Source organism: Emys orbicularis, chromosome 3 (genome assembly GCF_028017835.1).
Source record: "Emys orbicularis isolate rEmyOrb1 chromosome 3, rEmyOrb1.hap1, whole genome shotgun sequence".
Taxonomy (NCBI): Eukaryota; Metazoa; Chordata; order Testudines; family Emydidae; genus Emys; species Emys orbicularis.
The window spans coordinates 138,242,505-138,257,019 of NC_088685.1; the positions used below are offsets into that span (position 1 = coordinate 138,242,505).

The 14,515-nt window shown below is 53.5% G+C and overlaps 1 protein-coding gene across 1 annotated transcript in view; it reads left to right on the forward strand.

Annotated features, from left to right (window-relative positions):
• The first annotated feature begins 11,384 nt into the window (after positions 1-11,384).
• Positions 11,385-14,515, forward strand: part of MTR (5-methyltetrahydrofolate-homocysteine methyltransferase) — an 83,550-nt gene continuing 80,419 nt past the window's right edge. Inside the window, exon 1 of the mRNA XM_065400849.1 lies at positions 11,385-11,421. Coding sequence (XP_065256921.1) covers positions 11,385-11,421 — 37 coding nt within the window. The remainder of the gene's footprint in view (positions 11,422-14,515) is intronic.

Genomic DNA, 14,515 nt, shown 5'->3' on the forward strand with positions numbered 1-14,515 from the left:
TTTCTTTTAAAGGTTGTTTTCTATTAACACAGAGCTGTAACATCAGAAGCATAATCCTGCAAACTCATAATAATTATAATCGTAATACCTTGTAATAAATCAACAAGCAGTACTTTTAAGCCTTTTACTTTGCAGCTGAGAGAGCAAAACTTTCACAATCAGGAAATAGTAAGGAAGCTAATACATGTAAGTTGTATTATTTTGAAACCCTCAGTCATGTCTATTTTGAATAGATTCTTTGTTTTCCACTGTGTGAAAGCCAGTTCTTTGTTTTAGTGAACAACCTGCATCATCCCACGAGATGCAAAATCCTATCTGAACTAGCTGAGTATGGTTGTGTTGCAGTTTTAACTGTATGTCACATACAGAATTCAGATTATAGTTTGTCTTCACTTCTGTTGAATGGCAGTTCTGCTACCATATGCTAGTTTGTTTTACCGGAGTCATGTTTCCATCTTGACAACCTGTAGAGAAGTAAAGCAATCACTTTTTTACTTGAATCCTAACTGACACTGAAAAATGCAATGTAACCAAACAAAACATTCACAAATGGTGAAGTTGTGAACTGTACAATCCAGTGCTACTAAAGCAATGATGTGCCTACTAAATAAACTCTGCTTTTCAAAACTTCATGAAGGTTCAGTCATTGAGATTCATCTAGTGTTTCCTCTAAAGAACCAGAAATTTTTCTATGCATTAAATAGATTTCTCCATTTGCTTAAAAGAGTAAACATTCCATGCATTATCCCAGTTGGAACAATGCACACAACATTGCTGGAGTCAGTGTCTTGGCTGGCTAACAAATTAATTGGTATGGGGCACCTATGATCTAGTGCAGAGGTGGGCAGACTATGGCCCGCGGGACCCTCCTGCCCGGCCCCTGAGCTCCTGTCCCGGGTGGCTAGCCCCAGGCCCCTCCCCTGCTGTTCCCTCTCCCCAGCAGCCTCAGCTCACTGTGCCGCCGGCGCAATGCTCTGGGCGGTGGGGCTGTGAGCTCTTGCCCTGCAGCGCAGCTGCAGAGCCGGCCTGACCTGGTGCTCTGGGCAGCACGGTAAGGGGGCAGGGAGCAAGGGGGGTTGAATAGAGGGCAGGGGAGTTCGGGGTGGTGGTCAGGGGGTGGGGGTGCGGATAGGGGTCAGGGTGGTCAGAGGGCAGGTAACGGGGTTGAATGGGGGCAGGGGTCCTGGGCAGGAGCAGTCAGGAAGGAAATGGGGGGTTGGATGGGGAGGGCGGTGGGAAGTCAGGGGCAGGGGTTCTGGGGGCAGTCAGGGAGAAAGGGTGGTTGGATGGGGCAGGGGTGCCAGGGGGGCAGTCAGGAAGGAGAGGAGGGGTTGGATAGGGCAGCAGGGGGCAGTCAGGGGTGGGGGGGTCTCGGGGTCATCAGGGAACAGGGGGGGTTGGATGGGTCAGGAGTCCCGGGGGGCCTGTCGGGGCGAGAAGAAGGGGGGGTTGGATAGGGGGCGGTGGCTGGGCCACGCCTGGCTGTTTGGGGTGGCACAGCCTCCCCTAACCGGCCCTCCATACAATTTCAGAAACCTGATGTGGCCCTCAGGCCAAAAAGTTTGCCTGTCCCTGATCTAGTGGCTTAAGGCCAGGGCTGGGAGTGAATAGAACTGGGTTCTGTTCCCTACTCTCTGCCTTGGGCAAGTACCTTAACCCGTCTGTACCATTATTTTTTTCTCACTTGTAAAAGGTAGATGATGCTTATCCACCGTGATGAACTGCTTTGAAACCTATAGATGAGAAGCGCTATATAAGTGCTAAGAATGATCACGTCTTTATTTGATTTTAATACTTGGATACTATGGAATTTCCCAGACTGCTAGCCAAATGAATGCTCAGGAGACTGTACAGCTGAATCCTGTTGAAAAGATCCATTACAGTATATCCCATGTTCACTGTTGTATGCGAATGAACAGTGTGTCTGTAAACCAGTGAGCTTCCAAATTAGGCACAGGCATGGAAACAAAATCTCTGTTTTACAGACACAGAGTTATACTGGACATTTTAATGCAAAGACAGTTCAGTGTGGTGATAACTGGCACTTCCACAAGCTACAAAATTCTTTACATGCAGCTGAGTGCTGCTCCAAAAGGCATGACATTCTTCCCTAGCTTTGAAAGCACTGAAACATTTGTTCTTTCATCCGAATGTTCCACTGATCAGGATAAGCAAGGAATAAAGCCATCAGCACCAGTAGGAAATAGCATTTGTAAAATAATTTTTGATCCATGGAACAAGTCTGTAGTGTCCAAAGAAAACAGCAAGCAGAACTAGCCTTAGAGCGCCCGGTAACCTACAAGAGAAGAGATTTAATGCCCCATCCAAACCTACCTAAAGATTTTATACTGTATTTGTCACCTTGCTGTTCCTTACACTTTAAAAAAATATAAAGTTTCTCTCCCTCTCCATGTTTATTTACGGAAACCGAAGTTAAATAATTGAGTTCTGTATTTTGTTCTGAAGGGGGAGAAATTTGTGGTCTTTTTGATATTTTCTGGGAGTGAGTTCCAGAGTGGTGGGACAGCCAATGAGCAAGCGCTGTCCATTGTGCTCATAAGCCTTCACTTTTGTGCCTGAAAGTTGCATTGTTCTACTGAACCACTTTGTTTACACTTGGGGCTGGTGGCTGAATTGGCATTTGCTGACTGTCATGCTCTGATTAGATCCATCCCAGATTCCTTGGTGTAATGACCTGCAATATTCAACCCTAGAGTTCGTGGATCATTATGGCCAAAGTGGGGGCTGTCGCAGAGCGTGGGGGACTCAGGGCCCTGTACCCCCGGCTTCCTGCGATTCACCATGACTCTCAGCCAGCCAGTAACGCAAAAGGTTTATTTAGACAACAGGAACACAGTCCAAGACAGGTCTTGCAGGTACAGACAACAGGATCCCCCTCAGTTAGGTCCATCTTGGGGTCCCCGGGCACCCCAGCCCCCTTGGGAGGTCAGAGCCCCGTCTGCCTCCCAGCCATATCACCAGCCAGCTCCTGAAAACTCTCCCTTCAGCGACCCCTCCCACAGCCTTTGTTCAGTTTCCCGGGCAAAGGTGTCACCTGGCCTCTAACCCCTTCCTGGGTTCTCATGTTACATGCTCAGGTATTCTCCATCGGTCAGTCTCCCATCCCCCAATGCAGACTATCCTAGCCACACTCCCCTGTCAGCATTCAAAGACCACAGTAGGAACAGTCCCAGTTCATCACATCTCTCCCCCCTTCGAGACCGAACTGAGCGGGGTCACTTTAGCCAGTGACTCGGGGAAGTTCAAACCTACCCCCGTTCCCGTGGATGCCCCAGCATCCCTCCCATTCCTTGGTGAGAATTACACTAGGCCCTTCCAGTTTCACGCCCCCCCTTAGGTCGGGGGTGCTCGATGGCACTCATAGTTCGCCTGTGGGAAGGTTTATGCGGCCTGTGCCCTTTTCCCACCCCAATACCCCTGGGGTTCCAACTGGGCTGGGGTCTTCTCCCAGCACTCCAGTCTGGAGGTCAGTGATTCGGGCTCTCTTGGTTCAGAGCCCCCCTTTTAACCTTGGCCACCCTCTGGAAAGGCTCCTCTATGCTGGGCAAGGGTCCTAAAGCCGTTTTCCCCTTGTCCCGGGCCTTCCTCCCCCTCTGACAGGGGTCACAAGATCGGCAGTACTGTCGGACAGTAACAAAGACCCCAGGCCAGTAAAAGCTCCGTAGCAGCCTCTGCTGGGTACGCCAGGTTCCCTGGTGCCCTGAGAGGGGAATGTAATGGGCCCGGTACAGCAGCTGGCGGCGATACTTCTGGGGTACCACCAGCTGCCTCCTGATCCCCCCTGACTCCATTTTCCCTGGGAGAGCCCATTCTCGGTACAGGAACCCTTTCTCCCACAGGAACCTTTTCCGGCCACCTCTCCCCATGGTCTGTACCGCACTGAGGTCGGCCAGGTCCCTTATCTTCCGCAAGGAGGGATCTTTCTGCAACTCGGCCTGGAACTCAGCAGCTGGGACAGGGATGGCCACCTGCTCTCTCTCGCCGGCTGGCTCTGAAGCCGCAGCCTCCCTGAGCCGTATCCCTGGGTGTTCCCTCCCCACCAGGTTAGGGTCCTGCGCCTCAGGCAAGGCACCCTCCCCAAGGCCAGGGCACTGTGCCCCTCGCTGGCTCTGACTGCAGGTCACAACCAGGGCACCCTGGGGGCTGCTTGGCCAGTCCTCCAGGTCCCCCCCCATCAACACCTCAGTGGGCAAATACGGATGTACCCCCACGTCCTTGGGGCCCTCCTTGGCCCCCCCACTTCAGGTGCCCCCTTCCCACAGGTACCTTGAATGGGGTCCCACCCACTCCTGTCAGGGTCAGGTAGGTGTCGGGCACCACCCGATCTGGGGCCACCACCTCGGGCCGGGCCAGCGTCACCTCTGCGCCCGTATCCCAGTATCCATTGACCTTCCTCCTATCCACCTCCAGGGGAACAAGGTACTGTCTCTGGAGGGACAGCCCCGCGTCCACCGTATAAACCAAAAACCCTGAGCCTGGAGCATCCAGCCCCCCAGAGGAGCTGGCCTGGAGCTCTCCTCCCTCCTTAGCAGGTGGTACTCTGCCAGCCCCCCTTCCCTGGGAATGCTGCCTCTCGCCCAGCTGGATCTCTACCCACTCAACCCTCTGTGGAATCGGTCTGCTCAGGCTGTCCCTGAGCCTGGGGCACTGGGCCCGTATGTGACCTCTCTGGTCACAGTGATAGCAGCCCATGTCCCGTGGGTCCCCTCGAGCGGGTTGGATGGACCTGACGCTGGATCTTCCCCTTTGGTGAGGGTTCTCCATATTTCCCCGCTGGGAGGTCCCATGGTGACTCTCGCTCTGCGTTGTGGTGGGACTGTTCCTTTGGGACTCCTCCCTGTTATCCCCTGCCCGACTGTTCACAAACTCGTCGGCCAACTGGCCTGCGTGCTGCGGGTTCTCTGGCTTTTGGTCCATCAACCATCGCCTCAGGTCGGATGGGCACTGCTCATACACGTGCTCCAGTACGAATAGGTCAAGCAGGTCCTCTATAGTTTGGGCCCCAGCTGTCCACTTGCGGGCATACCCCTGCGCCCGGTTGGCTAGTTGTAGGTATGTGACCTCACGGGTTTTACGCTGACTCCGGAACCTTTTCCGGTACATCTCAGGGGTCAGCCCAAACTCGCGGAGCAGGGCCTTTTTGAACAGTTCGTAGTCCCCTGTCTCTGCCCCTTTCAGTCGGCTGTACACCTCCCTGGCTGTGGAGTCCAGTGAGGGAATGAGAAACTGGAGCCTCTCTGCAGGGTCAACCTGGAGCAGCTCGTAGGTATTCTCAAAGGCCGTCAGGAAGGTATCCATGTCCTCCCCCTCCTTACGCTGGGCCAGAAAGCACTTATCAAAGCTCTTTGCAGTCTTGGGTCCCCCCTCGCTCACCGCAGCCGGGGCCCCACTGCTCCTCAGCCTGGCCAGTTCCAGCTCATGCTGACGTTGTTTCTCCTTCTCTTCCCGCTCATGCTGACGTTGGTTCTCCTTCTCTTCCCGCTCATGCTGACGCTGGTTCTCCTCATGCTGACGTTGTTTCTCCTTCTCTTCCCGCTCCTGCTTCAGTTCTTGCTGCCTTAACTCGAGCTCTTTCAGTCTCAGCTCCCTGTCACATTCCAGTCGCATCCGCTCCCGGGACAGGGAGCTCCGCTGGGACGATCCCCTGCTGGCCACCGGGGTCAGGGTGCCCTCGGTATTCGCTGGGCTTTCCCCAACCCCTCCCCTAGGTATAGGTAGGCAGGGTCTCGGGATGTCCTCGGCAGCAGTCTGACCCCTCCCAGCCATGTCAGGCCCCGGGGCCCACGCTGCATCCGCCGGGCGGCTTCCCTCAGGGACAGGGCTCGGTTCATCCAAGCGATCCCTCTCCTCCAGCTGGGCAATTAGCTGTTCTTTGGTGGACCTCCCAATGCGCAGCCCCCTCTGCCTGCACAGCTCCACCAGGTCGCTCTTAAGGCGTTTAGCATACATCCTCCTGCTGGCCACTCGCCAGCCTGTGCTCTCCGCTTTCCACCATTCCAGGGAGACCCCTAGTGTGCCAGCCCTTCTTCAGGTCACCACCTCTCTGCCAGGGTCGAGCTGCAGACTCCTCCGCCCCGGGACCGCTCGCTGCGATCCCCCGGGGAACCCTGTTACTGCAACAGTCCTTCTCACTGGTCACACACTCCCAGCAAACTAGTTGAGAATAGGCCTTTGAAGATCAGAGAAAGCAGTGGGTCAGACATTTGCCAGGTTTCGTCTCACTATCATGGTTGATAAGAGGGAACTGCAAGGGGAGAAATAAATTTCACCCACTCTACCCGTTATGCCCTCATGCGGGAGCCTAAGGAGATACAGGGTGCATGTGCACCCCCAGACAATGCTGTTCAAAAAAAACCTGACCTCACTCACAAGGCACATATGCACCTACAGTGGGATTCATACAGACACATACCCGAAGAAGAAACTAAAGTTCATTTTTAACTTTAATCATTATACTTTTTATAGATTGTGTCAGAAATAAAGCAAGTGTCCCTCAACTACGCATCAAAATATACGTGCAATATGATTTAACTGAACTATGCCTTGCCACAACCAGACATGCCACACTCAGTAAAGAAATAAACTCTATCACCCAGCACAGTGGCACTCAACCTTTCCAGACTACTGTATCCCTTTCAGGAGTCTGATTTGTCTTGCATACCCCCAAGTTTTGCCTCACTTAAATACTACTTGCTTACAAAATCAGACATAAAAATACAAAAGTGTCACAGCACACTATTATTGAAAAATTGCTTACTTTCTCATTTTACCATATAATTCTAAAGTAAATCAATTGGAATATAAATATTGTACTTATTTTTCAGTGTATAGCATATAAATAAGTATAAGCAAGTCACTATCTGTATGAAATTTTAGTTTGTACTGACTTTGCTACTGCTTTCTGTAGCCTGTTTTAAAACTAGGCAAATATCTAGATGATTTAATGTACCCCCTGGAAGACCTCTGCATACCCCCAGTGGTACGTGCACTCCTGGTTGAGAGCCAGTGCCCTAACACACCACAAATATTGTATGTCTTTCTACCACTATATGAAGAGACCATCATAATATGGCAAATTTTAGCACCACCCAAAGTTGAAAGCTCGCAGAAGAATAAACTTTCCTGCCAAAAGAATCAAGTCTCTCGGCGTCTTTGTCCTTGGGGGTGCTTGCAGGCTGGCCATGGCGTTCCCGATGGTTGACTGACTCCACCACCAGGGAGTTAGGTGCCAGGTGGGAGTACAGGTACTCATGTCCCTTAGCCGGAACAAAGTACTTTTTTTCTGCTTTCTTGGAGATGGGCACCAAGGAAGCTGGGGTCTGCCACAGGGCAGTCGATATGTTGGCCACACCTTGGTGAAGGGGTAAGGCCACACGGCCTGGTGCCAAGGAGGACAGAACATTGAAAAGGGTGTCCGATGGCTCCTCCATCTCCTCAGCCTAGAGTTGGAGATTCGAGGCTACCCTTTGAGGAGCTCCTGGTGAGCTTTAAAGATCTCTTGTACAACGGACGGAGGTGCCGCTATGGTCTCCTCCGGTGCCGGCGAGGGGGCCTGTCCGGCTACCAGGGCATCGGGAGGTGCCGCTGGTTCAACTCCCAAGACCGAGTCTGGGCCCAGTGCCGCCGGTTCGGTGCCCGTCGACTTTTGACTCTGTCAAGGGAGGGACACTGAATGGGTCTGGGACGCCCTGGCTACCGAGCGGGGTCTCGCCTGGGCAGGCAATTGCGGCCACGGTGCCCATTGACACCATTGGCCCTGCCACGGCACCCCTTGCCACTGACTGGCTTGGGTGCCGAGCGGTGCAGGCTGCTCTTGGGGCCTGGAGTGGCTCGGGGACAGGTGGCTGGGTGCCGAGGCCGAGGTCGCTGTTGACCGCATGGTGCCGTAGGAGCGACTGGAGCGTCTACGGTCGTGCCGGTGCCGACCTCGAGATCTGGACCTCGATGATGATGAGGAGTGGTACTCGACCGAAGTGCTACTCTCATAGTCGTCCCGGCGATCGTAGCTTCGACGCTTCGGTACCGGTAACGCCCGAGGAGAGCTCCGTCTATGGTGTCTAGCGGAGCGGGCACTCGAGCCCGAGCGTCCATAACGATGGCGTCGGAATCTGCTCCTGTAGCTCCTATCCAAAGAGGAGCGTCGACGCCGCTTGTCTCGGTGCCTGCGCTCCCGATGGGGAGTGGAGGACCTTCGAGGTTCCTGTGCAGGTGAATCAGCCAGTCTGATCGGAGTGGAGGACTGACGCGAGCTATGTGAGGACCTCGGCGAACGGGGCGCACGGTCCTCAGAGCGCGAGCTGTCTGTTGCTGGGGAGGGCTGGTGTGCTCCCAATGGCCACTTCCCTCAGGACCGGGGGCCTGTCTCGGGTGGCGCACCTGGCACCGGGAAGGAAAGGATGTCATGCGCGGCCTGTGCAGCCTCCGGCGTCGATGGCATTCTCACTGCGGGAGAGGCACGCGTGGACGGGACTGGACTACTCCACTCGGCACAAGTCAGAGGTCTGGGTCCCGGGGGGGGATCATGGGCTGCCCAGCGCGAGTCCGGCCTCAGCCCTGTCCTTTTGTCGGCGCCGCTGAGTCTTCCCTTGCTTCGTAGCAGGTGAGCGGTGCCGACTGGTGGAGGGCGCCTCGCTCCGCACCGAGGATGAGGCACCCTGTGCCGAGTCCGATCGGCGTGCCGGTGCCGTGGCCAACGCAGACTCCATCAGCAGGGCTCGGAGCAGGATATCTCTCTCACATTTCGTTCAAGGCTTGAATGACCGACAGATCTTACAGCGATCGGTTACGTGAGTCTCGCCCAAGCAGCGAAGACACGGAGTGTGCGGGTCGTTTCTTGGCATAGAACTGCGACAGGAGTCACACGACTTGAAGCCTGGGGCACGGGGCATGCCCCGCACCAGGCAACAAACTAAAGAAGTTATCCAACTAAGGGGAAGATGAGTACTACTAAGGCTACTGGAAGGGCTACAGCAAGGCTGGAGCACAAAGTTCCGACTACCTTCACTGGCAGCAAGAAGGAACTGAGGGTGGGGGGAGTGCGCAGCTCCCCTTATAGCGCGCTATAGAGGCGCCACTCCAGGGGTCGCAGCGGTGCTCCCCCACTATGGGTACTGCTAAGGGAAAAACTTCTGGCACCGGTGCACGTGGCGAGCATGCACACCTACTGGGGAATACACAGGAGCAATCACTCGAAGAAGAATAGCTAGTTCCACATTGTTCTTCAAACCTCAGATCATTGAAATGCAGCTGTGCATTTGAGATACTATATGACTGTAGTACATTTTGCACTGCCTGCATCTACACTGACATCAGGAGAGGAGAAGAGGACAAGACTGTCCCTAGCATATATGATTAAAAAAAAAGGCGAGACACACCCACCCACTATCAATGCAACAAAGAGGGAGAACAGTAGCTGGGGCCAAGAGAGAAGATGCAATGAAACCCTTCTGTACCCACAACTGATGTCTGAAAAGCATCAGTCACTCTGCATATCAAAGAAAGAAAGAGCAGCCAGTATTCAGACAGATAGGATCCTTATGATCTATATAGGAGAAGTGCACTTTCCTAGTAAACTGTAGCAGTTTCCCAATAGAGTTTTCTTATGGACTTATTTATTAAGCAAAAATTAAGATTAGGAGTCTGATTTAAATTATGTAAATTTTCAGTTTTAGTTAACTGTGGAACTATCACAGCTACTTTTATTTTACTCCTGCCTTCATAAAAAGCTACAGAGTTATAACAGATAATTACAGAGACTAAAGTACATGTTTTAATATAATTAGGACCAGGCCACCCAAGATGAAAACTACACCATGGAAGAGTCCTACCACCAGGTATTTGAGGCCAATCCCTTTATCAATAAGAAGACCGAGAAGACCAGCACCATTCATATTCTGGTTTTGGATAAAACACCTGATATTGCCTACATCATAGAAACCTTCCTCCCTCCAAGCCTACACCCCACTACCCCCTTTGGCAATAACGTAACCATTAAACAAGTTCTGAATCAGCAGTCTTTCTTCCCAATTTAGTTTTAACAAAAAAAGCTGCAATGTTTTGCAACCATCCCCCAGAGGAAGCAGACCGTGAGTGTTTTCGACCACAAACCCCATCCCTCCCGTTTTTCAACCATCCCCAGAGGAAGCAGACCGTGAGTGTTTTCGACCACAAACCCCATCCCTCCCGTTTTGCAACCATCCCCAGAGGAAGCGACCGTGAGTGTTTTTGACCACAAACCCCATCCCTCACGTTTTTCAACCATCCCCAGAGGAAGCAGACCGTGAGTGTTTTTGACCACAAACCCCATCCCTCCCGTTTTGCTACCATCCCCCAGAGGAAGCAGACCATGAGTGTTTTCTACCACAAACCCCATCCCTCCCGTTTTGCAACCATCCCTGGACCAGTGACAGGTGCATGAGCAGCCAAGTCATTGGAAATAAGCAAGGAGGAAGCCAGTGGAAAAAATGAAAGTGGCCACTCTGGTCTCACCTTGGGCTCAGGGGCATGCTCCGTTCCCCAGGGCCGGCTCTGGCTTTTTTGCCGCCCCAGGCGGGGGGGGGGGGGGGGCGGAGCCCGGGGGGGGGGGCGGCGAGCCCCGGCGGGGGCTCCGCTCTCCCCCTGGCGGCCAGAGCGCAGGGTGGCGAGCCCCGGCGGGGGCAGGGCGGCGAGCCCCGGCGGGGGCTCGGCTCTCCCCCCGGCGGCCAGAGCGTCGGGGGCAGGGCGGCGAGAGGGCGGCGAGCCCCGGCTGGGGCTCGGCTCTCCCCCCGGCGGCCAGAGCGCAGGGCGCGGGGGGGAGGGCGGCCAGAGCGCCGGGGGGAGGGCGGCGAGCCCGGCTGTGGCCCCGCTCTCCCCGGCAGCCCGAGCGCCGCGCCGCCCGCCTCCAGGTGCCGCCCCAAGCACCAGCTTGGTTGCCTGGTGCCTGGAGCCGGCCCTGCCGTTCCCCCAAACCCTACCTCCCTTTTCACAAATTCAATGAAAGGGGCCACTCTGGTCAGGAAGCAGATCGGGATTGTTTTTGACCACATACCCCATCCCTCCTGATTCGCAACCCCATGGACAGGCGGTAGCAAGTTAACAAACTGTTTACCAAACTGTCACCTTGCGTGGCAGAAACCGCACCCAGTTGCAAAACGGGAGGGTTGTGTTTCGTGCCGTTACACCGGCTCATCCCTCACAGAGACGCTCTTCCGGCCGCACAGCAGCAGCAGCCGCACACGTGCTTCCCCCCGCCCCCGCGAGAGCCGCCGGCCCGGCTGCTGTGTCACGGGCTCGGGGAGTGGCGCAGGTGGAGGCGCGCTGCCCCGGCCCCGCCCCCGCCCCGCCGCTGCCGGAGGAGGAGGAGCGGGCGGCCCTGCAGCTGCGGCATGTCGCCCGCCGGCTACAAGTTCCCCGAGCGGCCGGGTAACTAAGGGGTCGAGTGTTGCGTGCCCCGGCGCCGGGGCTGCAGTGGCGGGTCCCCTGGGCTTGGGGGGTGGGCGGCGGCGCGTGGGGCTCGGGGTTGCCTCGCCCTTGGCTGTGCGGGGAGCCGAGCCCCGGGGGCTCTGAGTGTCGCTCTCTAACAAGATACTTGGGGGCGGGGGAGCTGCTGCTGCTGCTGTAATCCTCCTGCAACCGGAGAGCAGCGCCTCTGTTGTCCGCACAGCGAGCTTGCCTGGGCCGCGTGTGCTCCAGGGCTCAGATTAGCTATTTGCTGCTCTGTGTTTCCTGGGGAGGCTCCTGTCTCATTCTCCGTCTCCTCGAAAACAGGGGCGCGCTGGCCCGTCCTACAGTTACATGTATTCTTGCACCCGCTCATGATCGTGCATAACATTTTTAACGAGCGCATGAATTTTAGAAACCTGCCTCTGACTCATTAGCTTGCCTGAACCTGGCAGTGTCTCGTGCCCCGGGTTAAACAAACTTTTTAAATGATGCAAGTCGCCCTGCTGGTTAACTAATATGCTAGTGAGCGGAAACTGGAATTGCGCAGTATTTGGATGAGTCTGTATTTGACCTCAAATGCCCATTACCAATTTAAAGATAGTCTTTCGGTTATTAACAGGGTAGATTAGAGTGCCCTGTCTCCCCGCCGCGGCTCTGGGGCTAGAGGATCTGTCTTCCCCCCGCCACCTCGCTGTAGTAGACCCGCGGCTATACCAAACAAATGGCTTGGATCCCTAGGGCTTCGTTATAACAAGGGTGTATTGTATTTTTGTGCATGCATTTTGCATGCAGGTAAAGTGGAATTTTCAGCCTGAAATGGTCATACAAAATTGCTAGGGGGCGGCAGATTACCACTAAAGTGTCAAAAATCATGAAGGGGACTGAAGAAACACCTCACTTTTTAAAAAAGTTTCATACATTCTAAACCCATCCATTTTTTGGGGGGTGGGGAGGAGAGGAGTGATTAATGTGACATTTGAGCTTTTAGGGTTGGAAGTACTAAGATTTTTTTCATCATGTTGATGAATATGTGAATCTAGTATTGATTGAAATAAAAATAGTACTAGTATAGTAGAGTCACATCACCCAATAGCTCAGCATTCCCATATAATTTGCTTGTTTTGGTTTTCTCTCTCAGCTCAGTTGCTAAGAGCAAGAAGGTTATTTCCTGTTTATGTTTAAAGAAGCTTTTTGCAGGTGTCTGTCATAGTGTATCTTGCCTTTTGCTCATTGGCTGTACAAAAGCATGTGCTGTTAAATAAATAAATATTTTAAGGCACAGATTGTTTTATTCACCAGTCTTCAAGGCCTGGTACTGCAGTGAGATGCATGTGTGTGGACATATGCAAAGATCTGTTGAAGTTGGCATGGAAGGACCCTTCCCATAGGTCATTGCAGGATGAGGGTCCAAATAGACAGTTGCAGTTGATGAGATGGCTAGAGAGACTGTTAATATAGCAGGTTGTTTGTTTTTGTTTTTTAGTTTTTGTGATACAGAGAACATGTTTAGGTAATTCAAATGGAAAGAATTTTTTAAAATGTACTCAGTTCTTCACTATTTACTGTTGGCTTATTTTTGCATTTTTCTCCGTGTAGACAGTGGAGCTGGAGTGGTTAGTTCCACTTACTGTTTAAATACTTCTGGGTTGAGAAAAGTAATTCAGTTTTGTAGAGGATTTCCATATTTCCAAAGCTGGTTTCATTCCCACTTACAATACCACCCCACCCCCAAATCAAAATTCTCTGTAAAAGGTTATGAAGCCTTGATTCTGAGGTGAACGCCTTGGAGACACAGATCATGGAGTCCCCTGCAGCTCACCAGGTTGGCAGGAAACCAACTGTCTCTGTGAAATGATTTGATTTGGCTGAATCAGCAAATCCTGACAAAAAATATTTCATTAGAGTTTTTCTGACCAGCTCTATTTATTATTTTTTGTCTCACACTAGCACAATGCTTGTGGTTTGCTTTCTAGCACCACAAGGCAGTGTTCGTGGATTTCTAAAAAATATTATTGATATTCACTTAAAAGTCAGGACTTTTCATTTTAAGTTCTGAATCCCCCATCTCCCCCCCTCTTTTTTAATAAACAAAACCCAAATTTTAGACCTAAGGTCCTTATCCAAAGTGCATTGAAGTACAGTAACTCCCCACTTAACGTCCTCTCGCTTAACGTTGTTTTGATCTTACGTCCCTGTTCAATTACAGAACATGCTCCATTTAAAGTTGTGCAATGCTTCGCTATAACGTCATTTGGCTGCCCCCCATCAACTCCCCTACACCCCCCACAGCGCCGCCCACCGGCAGACCCCGCGGATCAGTGCCTTCCTCCTCCTCCTCTTGCCCACCGCAATAAGCTGGCTTGCGGCGTTCAGGAGGGAGTGGGGAGGAGCGAGGACTTGGCGCACAGGCTCCTCCTCCCTCCCCTGCCTCCCGAACGCCGCAAACCAGCTGATTGCTGCCGGCAGGAGGCAGGGGAGAGAGGGGGGAGCCTGCGTGCTGAGTCCTTGCTCCTCCCCCCTCCCTCCTGCCCCCTGAACATCGCAAGCCGTAGGCAGGAGGGGGGGGGGAAGAGCGAGGACGTGGCGCACCTCCCCCCTGGCTCCTGCCCGTGGTAATCAGCTGGTGTTGGGGAGGGAGGGGGAGCCTGTGCACTGTGTCCTTGCTCCTCCCCCTCCTGCCTCCTGATCGCTGCAAGCCAGCTGATTGTCATGGGCAGGAGGCAGGGGAGGGAGGGGGAAGGAGCGAGGGTGCGGAGTAAAGGGGGGTGGGGGGGAAGAAGAGGCGGGTTAAGGGTGGGGACTTGGGGGAAGGGGTGGTGTGGGCAGGCCGAGGGTTCAGCTCCCTGCCCCTGGTGCTTGCAGAGTAGGGGAAGCTGCCGCTGCTGTTGCACAACGTGCTTCTCCTAGTCTACAGCATCTTCAGCCTCCTTGCCTGTCTCATTGTCTCCAGTGCCAGTGGGCTGTGCCTGTGTGGAGTAAGGCGGGGGCACCTCCAAACTATAGTACTGTACTGTATGGCAAAAAAATTTTTTCCCTGGAACCTAACCCCCACCATTTACATTCATTCTTATGG